The sequence below is a fragment of the Nestor notabilis genome, unplaced genomic scaffold (assembly GCF_000696875.1).
Source record: "Nestor notabilis isolate BGI_N333 unplaced genomic scaffold, ASM69687v1 scaffold19813, whole genome shotgun sequence".
NCBI classification, from domain to species: Eukaryota; Metazoa; Chordata; class Aves; order Psittaciformes; family Psittacidae; genus Nestor; species Nestor notabilis.
This window is the reverse complement of record NW_009921902.1, coordinates 5,007-17,305: the sequence shown is the minus strand read 5'-3', so window position 1 is coordinate 17,305 and position 12,299 is coordinate 5,007. Positions and strand designations below refer to the sequence as shown.

At 35.5% G+C, this 12,299-nt stretch overlaps 1 protein-coding gene across 2 annotated transcripts; it reads right to left on the bottom strand.

The window, feature by feature from the left end:
- Positions 1-317: 317 nt before the first annotated feature.
- Positions 318-10,100, bottom strand: UBE2D1 (ubiquitin-conjugating enzyme E2D 1). Of its 2 annotated transcripts, none has more exons than XM_010011358.1 (7): positions 10,047-10,100; positions 8,636-8,699; positions 8,509-8,540; positions 5,708-5,785; positions 5,241-5,346; positions 2,848-2,941; positions 318-1,227 (listed from the first exon to the last, which is right to left on the bottom strand). In XM_010011358.1, exons 1-7 carry the CDS (start codon positions 10,098-10,100, stop codon positions 1,182-1,184), a joined length of 474 nt encoding a protein of 157 aa, XP_010009660.1. In that variant the 3' UTR covers positions 318-1,181. The 2 variants fall into 2 exon arrangements, with proteins under 2 accessions (XP_010009660.1, XP_010009661.1); XM_010011359.1 differs by lacking the exon at positions 10,047-10,100 and adding an exon at positions 6,244-6,362 and having other exon boundaries at positions 8,636-8,704.
- Positions 10,101-12,299: the final 2,199 nt, after the last annotated feature.

Sequence of the window (12,299 nt, the reverse complement as noted above, 5' to 3'; positions counted from 1 at the left end):
GCAACTTTCTGCTATTACAAACACACTATCTTAGCTGAAGTGTTTAACATTCAAACACTTGTAGCATTTCCTCCATAAATGAATATAGATGTAACACACCGTTAAACTAGTTTAAATCATATATAAAACAATGGGCACAGCATGCTAAATAAATTAGGCAGAAGCTAGCATAAAAATTAACTGCAACACAGTTCTATGAGATGCATGGCTTTCCCTTCCCTTTTGTCTACAAGACACATGCACACGTAATATTTTGATTCTCTAATGTTAGAGAAAGTACTTTAAAAGACATGCGTGATTAAAAAAAATAGCCAAGAGATAGTAGAAAATGCATTTTATTTATATGGAAAAGGCTACATTTAGATTTGTAAAAGGTTTGTGGTAGTGTTACGTTGCCCACATGTCAAAAATCAGTTGTGAATAGCAACAAAACGGTTACATATCTTTCTACATAGCAGTGCAATTAGTTCACATTGCAATAAAATTAAGTCAAGTATGCAACAGAATCAAAACCAAGTGTTTCTCCATAATCAGCATATAAAGAATTACAGTGCAAAGATAATTTTAGGTTTTAAGAAATCTGCAGTCAGTCTTTAGAATATCCTAACAGGTGGGATACTCCAATTATTTTCATTACTAGCAGTTGTATCTTGTCAATACTGTGCACAAGCTAGTAAGTCTAAAATGAAACAACATACATGGTAAATAAAATATTTAGTCTATACAATAAAAAAATACAAATTACATAAGTGAACTAACAAAATGAAATTTGAACACACAAAACAGACAACTTACTTTAAAGGACACACATACAGTATTCATCACATAAAACCAGCTACTTTTTTCCAGCAAAAATAATTTGGTTGCTTTACGACTGCACTATGCAACTTGTAGTCTGAAGATGCAGATGCCCAACTCTTAAAAACCATATTAAATCTCTTCTGCAAAGCATACAAAGAGGATAAATATTCTTATCACAGTCATAAGGTTATTTTTGGAAGTTGGTTCTCCCTTGCTCCAGAAACACACTTACATGGTTGAAAAAAATTCAAGGCGTATCATGATACGTTGAAACAGTAAATTGTGCTGCATTTCCTTCTAATTTTGAAAAAAACAAAAAAAACCAAACAAAAAACCCTAGAATTTACAGTACTCTGGTATATGAAAAAGTCTTCAGAAGTTTACATTGCATATTTCTGAGTCCATTCTCTTGCATGTCTGTTGTATCTGTACGTGCAGAAAGAAGGCATTACAGTGAAGAGCTGTTAGTGATACATTGGCAATAGCCACATATTCACTTAACACACGTTAGAGCTTTTCACTTCTTAGCATTGACTCGATAATAAAATAGTCTAAAAGCCAAGAAACATATACTCACTGTACACTCAGTTTAAGGTTACCTATCAAAGCTATTTATACTCAAACTGAAAACCAGTCTCACAAGTTTGTATTAAAAGGCGTATTTGTATCTGATTTGTACCTTAACAGGAATTTGTTGTCAATTATTCCTAAATAAACTATTAAATGTCTAACAAAATTCACACTTTTTAGCTGCATAAAATTCAGTATAATTAAGTGGTTTTGGAAAGGGTGGGGACAGAAGGCACAGTGGGTTTGGGTTTTTGTTTGTTTTGGTTTTAGTCATACTTTATTCTCCATTCTGCATTGCCATCTGCATTTCAGAACTTGAAAGGAAAGTTTTCTGAAAAAGTTTGTAAGCCCAGGTTAAGCAGGTAGCTGCTACATCAAGCAGAAAGCAGCAACAATGGAAAAATCTCATACATGTAGTATTTCATCCATGGAACCCTTTGGAAATCATGCAGTCTAAACTGTGGAATGAAGGGCCCGATATTCCTGCCATCCACAACTGCAACAAACTCTTGAGAAATCAGTGCATCGCTTTGCTTAGTTATCCACAGATGCCAGTATTCGAAGCTCAAGTGCTCAAAGGAATCACTCCAGAGGTAGTACTTTGGTAAGAATCACTACTATGCTAAGGCACTGGGCTAGCGTCCTCTAAAGACTGTTATCTGATACTGTGGAGGTTCAGCCCTGTGTGTAGTTTAAAGACAAGCATTTCAAAACACTCCTTGGGAGTGACAAGAAGTCAACAAGCCTTAAAACTGAACTTTGGAAAATCCAGGTGGTTCCACACTCTAAGCAAAAGACCCCAGAGATGTTCCAGGCAGTATAGTACTTTTAGACTTAAAACTTCTCAAATCAAAATCAGGTTTGTTTCAGAAGCATGTAATACTTCATTTATGTGCTGTCCATGTTACCTTCCCAAGATCAGAAACTTCCTTCAAGTTCTACAGCTGTTCCAGAAAGTGGGGAAAAAAAAAAAAAAAAAAAAAGAAAAAGAAAAAAAAAAAGAAAAAGAAAAAAGTTTCTTTTTCAATGTAAGATGCTGCAAATTGCAACGTGACAATAGTTCTTAGCACTAAGAAGAGCTGCATATTGGTCTATCCTAAATTTGCAACATCGTGTCTAAAACATGTTTGTTGTTCATATCTGACATCTTACTAAAGACACAGGTTTTACAACCAGAGGGTCACACTAGCAACAGATAACTCATATTTGGGAAATTATTTTTCATCAAATTAATATAAAGATAAAACATAAATGCGAAGGTTTTATGCATCTAAGTGCAAAAAATTAGTAATTACCCAAGTTGTGTATGCCCACAGTTCTCTGCTTGCTATTCTACTGATCAGTATTTTCAAGATTTAAAAATCTAATCCTATAGAAATCTATGAAAAAAGTATCTTTAAAAGTTAAAATAGAGGGTGCATAGCAGATAACCATCTGCAAGTACCACATACACAATTACGTATATGTTATACTCACTTTTCCTTGTCTGACTTGTAGATCTGTGCAATATCTGGTACTAAAGGATCATCTGGATTAGGATCACAAAGTAAGGAGCATATGGACAATAGAACTAAATAAAAGAGACACTAGATTAAACAAGTTAGTTTGCTTCATTTCTACAATCCTTTATTATATCCTAGTACACTGAAGGAGGGTGGTAGAAGGGTGATTGGAAAAAGAATGCATGTAAGTAGTAAGCTTTCACACAGCAGTTCTGTTCAGCATCGTTTCTCTAGGTCTTACGTAAACTACACCTGATACTAGCTTAGAGAACTTGCAGTCCAGAGACCTGCACCTTTTGTAATGATCTCTCTCTCATGTTTTAAACCATGAACATTAAAGAAACTGCAGACTACATAGTTACATGTAAACAGTGTATGTAGTTGGTTTATCAAACTAAACCGTTCCATCTACAGTTATTTAGGATAATAAATACTGTTTACATTACACTGCCATACAATACTATTTGTGCATAGCCTTTTCCACTTCAGTGCTGACAGTTATTCTCTCCTTCATATCAACATTTCACTTAATTTCATGTGACTTCCATTTTGGGAAAATACTTCATCAGCATTATATGCAGGAACTCACTTATAATTCCTGGTACTGAACCAAGGGAGTTTGATTTTTTTCCTAATATTTTCAGTCTGTATTTTCCAGGAAATTCCTATCTTTATACTCATAACTAATATGAATACAGGAGTCCACAGTTAAACAATTTTAAATGTCTTCTGAAAGGGAATTTGATGCTACCATAAGAATCTGCTGTAGAACTGGAATTTTTATCTTGCTTTTTCTTGTTACCACAGAGTCTGGACTAAGACTTACTTTCAGCTGTAGCAAGTCCAGTCACTTCATACTGACATATATTTTATTTTATTAAGTGCCAAATATACCAGTAATACAGAAAATTGGGTTAGAATACTTGGTCACACCAGTCAGAGGTGCTATCAATGTGTTACAATGCTTTCATTCTGTAAAACAAGAACTATAAAGGAGAAACTTCATGAGCCACTGAGTAATTTCCAGTTTATGAAATACATAATGTGCTTCCACATTAAAAGCACATCAAATCAGAATACACAACCAAACTGCTCCAGAAATAAAGGAACTTGAGGAATGCTCAACAAGACACAAAAAAGTGCTGAAGATCTAAAAACTTCAAGAGTTTTCAGTTGTAAATGCTAACTGCTAAATATGATACAAGGGCCAACCTTCAATTGCTAAATACCTTCTTAATAGCTAGAAACAAGACAATTTTTGCTCAGCAATAAACCAACCAATTTCTGTGGAAAGTTGTTACCAACTGCATGCAAGAGTAATTTATATCTTCAGCAATTACTTAAGGAAACAGTAGTAAACTTTGATTTTGTTTAGCTTAAGAGATCACTGCTCTGCAGCATCACTGCATGTGAGCAGAAGTTGCTTTTTCCAAGGAGGTATAGCAATTGCACTTGCATAGAGCAATTTCCATTGGACAAAGTCAATTTTTTTCCTTGCTTGTATACCAAATGCAATGACACTGTTCTAAAACAAGACACATGATTTAAAGAGCTCTCAAGCACTTAGGCAAAATGTGATACTGTTTAACCTTTCGTGTCGCATGAGAACTTTCTGTAATATGACTGAGAGTGTGCCTAAGCATTTTGAGGCTGGGTGAGAAAAAACAATGATAGCACCCAGATTTTAGGCAGCTTTTGAAGTGACATAAAATGCCTACAACAAAAGAACTGCTTCACTAAAACCTCAATCTTCCAAAAATCTACAGTGTTCAACTTGAAAAAGTTTAATTACAGCACTAGAATATTTTAATACATCTTTTACTGATGACTTTGAAAGCAGCTACATTTTAAAATATTCATCTTACAGAGGAATGCAAACCAGAACAATTTATCTAATTTTAAAATAAAGTGTAATTAAGGCCTTAGCCCACACAAGGATGCTTAGGCAACCCAAAGAACTATCAATAAGCAATCAGTCAAGCCCACACGTGTCAGTATCAGGGTTTTCAATTTACATTCAAATTCATCTGATTTTGCAGCTCTGCTCATCTGTTTCTTCTCAGTTCTGCATGCACAGTCAGCTATAACACAAGTTGCATTTCAAACTAACGGAACATTTATTACCTTACCCAATTTGGTTTAGAACATTTCTTTGCCACACACGTAATATTTTATGTAATGTGACACTCCAAATAAACTGTGCAAGATCTTGGATCATAACAAGAATTTCAGTGGAAGTTGCGACTTTTGTAATGTGTAGGATAAACGAGTTCCTGCTGCCACCCTTAGATAGTACAGTAATATATAAGGAAGTACCACAGCAATGTATATAATTTCATAAACACATTAGCAAATCTATGAGTTTACCTTTAGATACAGTCAGAGCTGGTGACCATTGTGATCTCAGGATATCAAGACAAATACTCCCATTACTGTTTATGTTTGGGTGGTATATTTTCGTTGTAAAAGCAATCTGGAGTAAAAAAATAAAAATAAATAATAATAAAAAAACCCCCAAACCAAGAAACAAGTAACATCAAATTATGTTCATTACATTTGGAATCCTTAACATCACCCCTTCAGTGCCAGTCATACTAGATATGCCAAGACACTTTACTGTACAGTCTTATCCATTAATCTGCTATGAACATGTATCCTGCTGCTGGCCTTTCTGGTTTTAACTTCCAAAACTAAGCCCCAAAGAACCACAACATAGAAACAAAGCTTTGGGGGGAAAAAAAAAAAAACAACCAAAACCAAATAAAAACAACCAACCAACCCACCCACAAAAACCAAAACACAAAAACACCTAAGTTTTGAGAGTAAGGACTTACCTTTGGTGGTTTGAAAGGATAGTCTGTTGGAAAGTGTACTGTGAGAAAAAATACTCCCCCTTGATATGCACTATCAGGCTGGGGAAAAAACAGAACAAATCAAACACATTAATACATTTCAGGTATTTTGGAACTTCTCTTCTGAACATAAACAACCACCCAAAGCTGTGAGTATCATTGAAAAAATCTACTTTTTCCCCCCCAGTACACAGCCTGCGCTATGGGCCACAGCCTGCTATAGGCTGTGTACTGGGAAGGCACAGAGGGAATTGAACCCTCCCATTGGCCTGCACAGCTACAGTAGCATCAACCATGGCTACTACTGCAGTAGTACAACATGGCTACAAAGTGTTGCCCTTTTTGGGCAGAGAAAGTGTCTGACTGGTGTAGCTTCAAAAGGACTGTTCCATCAGCTCCACTGCATCAAGGGGAGTACAAAACCCAGAGCAGGTCTTCCAAATCCTGTCTTTGTGCAACACCACAGCTGCTGCTCTGATCCTCCTCCTTCTCCAGCCTTAAGCTACAAAAATATTTACCTTAAGAAGTGGTATCTCTTTGCAGATGCAAAGAGTAGGATTTTCCAACATAATTCAGTTGATCATGATGACATCAGGGAGTTTTAAAAACACACAACATCTTTGTGACCTGTACAAATCTGTGAACATGCATTTTGTTAGAGAACATGTGCACAGGTTTATGTCCAGGTTGCACACAGTTAATAGAAAGAAATAACTTTGTTGCAGTCATCTGTTGAGGAAATCTTCCATTTTTATTAACTACAAAATCAAGGGGAAAAGTCTCAGTGCTAAATTATAGAAAGCAGTGCTGCCATTTCCAATAAAGGGAAGAAGAAAACCTCTCTCATGACTTGATAAGTTTAAAACAGCAACATAGGAACACAATCTCACAAAAGCTGCAAATGACTAAGTTTTAGGGGTTTCTTATGGAAGGAAAGGCAGACTTTTTTAGAATGTTTACGTTGGAAATGAGCAAAAATTAATGCTTTAGAGATGAGTACAAGGTAAGATCACAAATGTTCCACTAAGACATGTCTTAAACACTCAAAATGCAGACAGTGTTGCAATATAAGGCAGGTTATATATAGTATTACTAAGAAGTCAACATGAGCTATCATCAGAAGAGATTGCTGCTGTACTTCCAATTTGGTTTGAAAGGACTCCTTACATGCATTCTAAATGGATTTGTCAGAGTTAAACTTCAGATGAGACAAGTTCAGTATCAGAGAGAAGGCGAAGTCACATTGTGTTTTACAATTAGAGTACATAAAACAAACTGATGATGCCCATAGGCAAGAGAAGAGGTAACCCTACTTCCACACATAGGAAGCGAATTCTGAGGGTAAGCTTTAGACCTGTGCTTCCCTCAGGCCACCAGGAAACATACAGGATGTGCATCCCTATTTCCTTCTGTTATCAAGATAAAGGATTAATGTCCTGAAGGTGTTCTTTTCTTCTATCTCAGCAGATATGGCTGAGAAAGGTTGGCAAGAGATGCTCATTATTATCCTTAACTAAAGAAAACTGAAGAACCTGAAGCAAAGAGTATTTTCCAGTACAGAATATGAAGACTGAATTGCAAGCTGGAAGAAAAAACTGAATTTAAGTTGGGATTTATGTGCTACTATTCCCTTACTCAGAGTAATTCAGAAAAGAGACATTATTGGTGTCAATTAGCACATATGCTTTTGTTACCTCCTATCTCTTTGCTTTTTTGCCATTCATTTTTAAGCAGCACAGGAGGGCAAGGGTCAAATGACTTTGTATGTGAAAGAACACAGTTGTTAAAGAAAAATGCCAAAAGCATCAGTATCCTGCAGAAAAATGTGCCATGATCACTTCAGTTGCTGCTGAGCTATTGACAAATTGGACAACAGACTCCAGCATATAACCAGCAAATTTGTAACTGATCTTCCACTGCTTCAGAGCAGCCATGCTGAAAACAGTCTCAAAGCAGTCAATTCCACTTTTCTCCATCATGTAATGCTGCATTTTTTATGGATTAAGTATTGTCTCAAAACTTCAACTCACACAGTCATTTGGCTCACCATCTAAACCAAGTAAGTCCAAAAGGTAACACTAGGGATATATACTCCTTACTGTGATATTAATAAACACTCCTTTCACCAAGTTAGGTTGTTTTTTATTCTTTTTGCTAAAACTTTTTTCAGTTTTCCTTTAAAACTTTCAGTTCTTAAACTTTGTTGTCCTTTCTTATGTCATTTCCTTGACAAGAATAATAAATGGGGTATTTAAGAGACCTCTCTCAACCCAAGAAAAGCAGGCCTTTCTTGCACAGAAACCAAAATACCCAAAACTGCTGACCTACAGTTTGCAAAAACCGTCTTTTTGCCAGAGCCACATCACAGCAATCAAATAAGGTCTACCTAAAAGCCTCCAAGTCACCCTGTGCAACCCCACTCCTGTTTAGTTACCAACTTTAGCATTGGATTACAACCACTCTTTGTCCTTCCAGATGGATGAACCTTGCAGAAAAGAAATTATCTTTGAAAAGCAAGCTTTTCACTCTGGAGCACACATCAGTTCAAACATGGAAGATGACTGATTAAGTACCCCTAACTTCGTGAAAAGAATAGATTTTTTAACAGTTACAGAAATAAATTAGTACCAGACTAATAAAAACAACAATACCACCCTTGATCTTTAATCTATACACAACGCAGCTGAATTCAACTGCCATGTTTATGGAAAACCAAATGAATCCTTCCATTACAAAAAGGGTAACAAGGTCTACTTTCTAAGGGTCATGAATTGTATACTTACAGGTCCCATAATTGTTGCTTGCCAGTGAAACACTGAAAGTCAAAAAGACAAAACAATTAGAGATTTTCTGAGCTTTTTTTGTAACCAAAAAAAGGTCAACTGTGACAAGGTCCTATTAACAGCTTACGGTCATCTCCAACAGGTCCGGCAGAACAGTGGGCCGGTGGGTCTCGTTGCAGATCACTTAGTTCCTGTAAGAAACACACCAATACTTGAAAGACACGTACATGAAAATATGTACCACTCAACAGTACCGTGTCAAAAGTAAGAACACAAACAGATCTTATTAAATAGGTCTGTGGTATTTTTAAAGAAATCAACACTTGAAATGCCCACTGATACCAAAAGTGGTTTTTGCCAGACAGATCTGCTGATAAAGACAAGACTGTGTTATAAATTAGTGTCTGAAAGTACTTCAGTATAAGCTGGTTATACGGAAGTAGATGTGGAGTAGAGGGTGGAAGGAATGAGGACAACGAAGGGTTTCTTGATTTGTGTGTAAACTCACTGCTAATTTAGAAATTTATGTGCTAATCTGACTACTGCTTTTGCTCTTGATTTTACAAAAGCTTCTTCTATTGGCCTAATCTATGCACACTAGCTGAGTTAAACTAGCTCATAAAATGCTTGCAGTCTGCCTAGAGATGATATATGAACACAACATAAAGGTTTCTAAGTAAACTAGAAAATAAAGGAAAAATATTAGCTCTACACCTTATTTAATTCCCTGCAGGCCTCTCCCTCCCCCCTCCAAAAAAACCAAAAAACAAAAAAAACCCCAACAACCAAAAAAACCCAGCAAACAAACAAAAAAAAAAAACCCAAAACACCACAAACCAAGAAAACCACTTAAAACAAACAAACAAAAACCAACCAAACAAAAGAAAAAAAAAACACCCCCAAAAAAACCCCAAAGCCAACTACTAAAAAGCTGCCAGGAAAGTTGAAATTTAAACATTCAGAGAAGCTTTGCAGGTCAACTGATTTATTTCCCTTACAGGAGTACACACAGTCCCAAGTAATTTAAAATTATTATTTAATTACCAGCTAATATTTAATTATTTAAAACCCAGCTAAGCTTTTCACCTGATTTGTGATCCCTATATGAAATGCAAAACAAACCATTAATGTTGATTCATTTTTCTTTTTTAATTCAATATACTACTTTTGATGTCTGAAATTTTACCATACTAACAACAAACAACTTTTTCCCAATTCTAAGCTGATAGGAACTATGCTGCAAGAAGTTTAATGATTATGTGTAAATATTTCCATAGAAATAAGCTAAGAGATGTGTGCTAAACCACTGTTCCTAAGTCACTTAAGTAATTACTCAAAACACACATTTAAGTCAACAACAGACATAAGCAGGATTGCAAATATTTCCTTGAACTTAGCTTAAGGAGTAACAGTGGCAACATTTCTATTCAAAAAATCATTAGTAAAGTCAACTACTTTTAAAAATCAAGGTTTAAATTCGATCTAAGTTCAGCTCAAGTGTGGAATTCATGTACAAAGTGCAATCAGACCTTACGCACAATTTGAAGGGTTAAAACTCTGCACTTCTCAACTGCTGTGATACATTTATGCATTTAAGACATCCAGTAAACATTTCAACTCTCATACTACTCAGCGACCCAATTTACCATGGACCTGGCACCTAAACTCTTCTTACACTTACACTGCTTACAGGTTCACTCTTGGCCCTGAACACAAAGAAAGACAGTGCAACTTATCTTCAGCCAATTAATAGAGTAGAAATGCTACTACTTGCTCTGAAATCACTCCTCACAATCCTTGTGATTTAAAACAAAAGAGACAGTTTTTTCATATACTGAAATAACTCCAATTGCCAACTAGTATTACTTGTCTGTCCTTAACTTTATTCTGTTCGTAAAATTTTATGCTGGTCCAGAAACACCACTGCAGACTAGACTTTGACTAAAAAATGCAACAGCAAAATCCTTTAAAAGTGCAGTTCCGTTTTTAATCAGAGGATTCAAATTTCACTAAGGGAGTGATACAGAGAACTGGTAATCTATGCAAAATCAAGTCACTGCCAGTATACTAAGGCAATAAACAAGTCTCAAGTTTCCAGAAGTCACAAGAGTTGTAGCAAGCATTACCAGCAACAGAGCTGTTACAGCCACTGTCTACTCTAATTTGCAACTCACAGCATAACCCAACAAGAGAAAAGTAAGTCTTGTACACCCACTTAAAAAAAAAAAAAAAAAAAAAAAAAAAAAAAAAAAAAAAAAAAAAAAAAAAAAAAAAAAAAAAAAAAAAAAAAAAAAAAAAAAAAAAAAAAAAAAAAAAAAAAAAAAAAAAAAAAAAAAAAAAAAAAAAAAAAAAAAAAAAAAAAAAAAAAAAAGAGCCAGCTACACAGTGATGGGAAAAATATTCAGCTTAAACTCTTCAGAAAGTCTCTAAAATACATGCAAACATTCCTTAATGCATGTGTGAACTGCTACACAAGCACTTAATTTTGGAGTCACAAGTTTGTAAGAGTCAAGACCTTCACATGCGCCAAAACCACAGATTGGTTCTTTCATATGTACTTCAGAATTGGCAGGAACTGGGTAAGGCTCCTCAGGTATACACTTTCAACTTGTTCAGGCTGAAGGCGCTGAAATTTGTCCATGAAGAAAACCCCCCTGCTTTTTAATCATATTTGGATGAGACCCAGAACTATCAACTCCTGTTATTAGTATTTCCCTAACAATGATGAAAAATGAAGAGGCTCTTTTCAATGGATTTCCCTAGACCATAACAATAGTCCAAATATATTCCGAGAGCTTCTGCAGCTGGAAAACAAAGCCAGACCAAACTTCAAAATAGTAATAAAGCTAATTCAAGCCATGTTTTCCAATCATAAGAAATAATGTACTGAAGCTAAATGTGGTTTAAAAATACAATCGGTAACACAATAAAACATTGTAAATTGAAATTGACAGTGTTAACAGTTTGAGCCTTTACATACAGAAGCTCAGATCAAGCTGTGGTAAAAACAAAGAACGAATTCAGATTTATATTGTTAATTATGCTGTTGAAGCTTCATATTCAAAGCAAAATTATTTGGGTTTCAAGCTCTCCTACATCTTTTTGTAATGGTGCAAGGAAACAATGTCCAAGCTCATCCGACTTCCTAGTGTCCAGAACCAAACACTGCAGAACAGTTGTGATAATTCTCTAGAGTAAGTAGATACAGAAAAACTGCTTCATGACTTTACATATTCACAAAAGAATTAGAAATTGAATACAGGAATTACCTATACAAAGCAGCTAAAATGCCCACAAGAAGCCCAAAACTTTGCTTTGTCAAGTTCGACAGACTGAAGAGTTATTCAAAGCACAATGTGCTGAAACCTCATGGAGATTTCCCAGTAATTAAACTCATTGCTTCCAGCAGCTTTGTCCATGTTTCATGGATTATCACCATGTAACTGCATCATGCAGGTCTGGTTACTACAAGAGCTTGTCTGTATTTTTTAGTCACTGGTATAGAAAATGCTGGTGCAATACTTGGATGTACAACAGGCTAACAAACAGGATCTATAACTCAAAGCAGTGCAGATTCAGTTTCAAAAGAGAAAATCAACACTACAGATGACAGTGAACATCAGTGCAACATTTTTACAAGAGTACACAAACCCAAAATTCTGACTGCAAGAGCTGCAAACAGAAGTATCAGTTACTTCAAACACTGGTAAATGTCACAGCATAAAAGCATCTATCAAGAGCTCTGACACATGTCACACTATCCCAGTACAGCCAGGATAAATTTGTACAGG

Coding starts and splice junctions, on each gene's coding strand:
- UBE2D1 (XM_010011358.1), bottom strand. CDS start 10,100: ATGCATAAATGTATCACAGCAGTTGAGAAGTGCAGAGTTTTAACCCTT. Junction 8,541..8,635: donor CGGACCTGTTGGAGATGACC/GTAAGCTGTTAA, acceptor TTTGACTTTCAG/TGTTTCACTGGCAAGCAACA. Junction 1,228..2,847: donor TACAAGTCAGACAAGGAAAA/GTGAGTATAACA, acceptor CTGCACGTACAG/ATACAACAGACATGCAAGAG.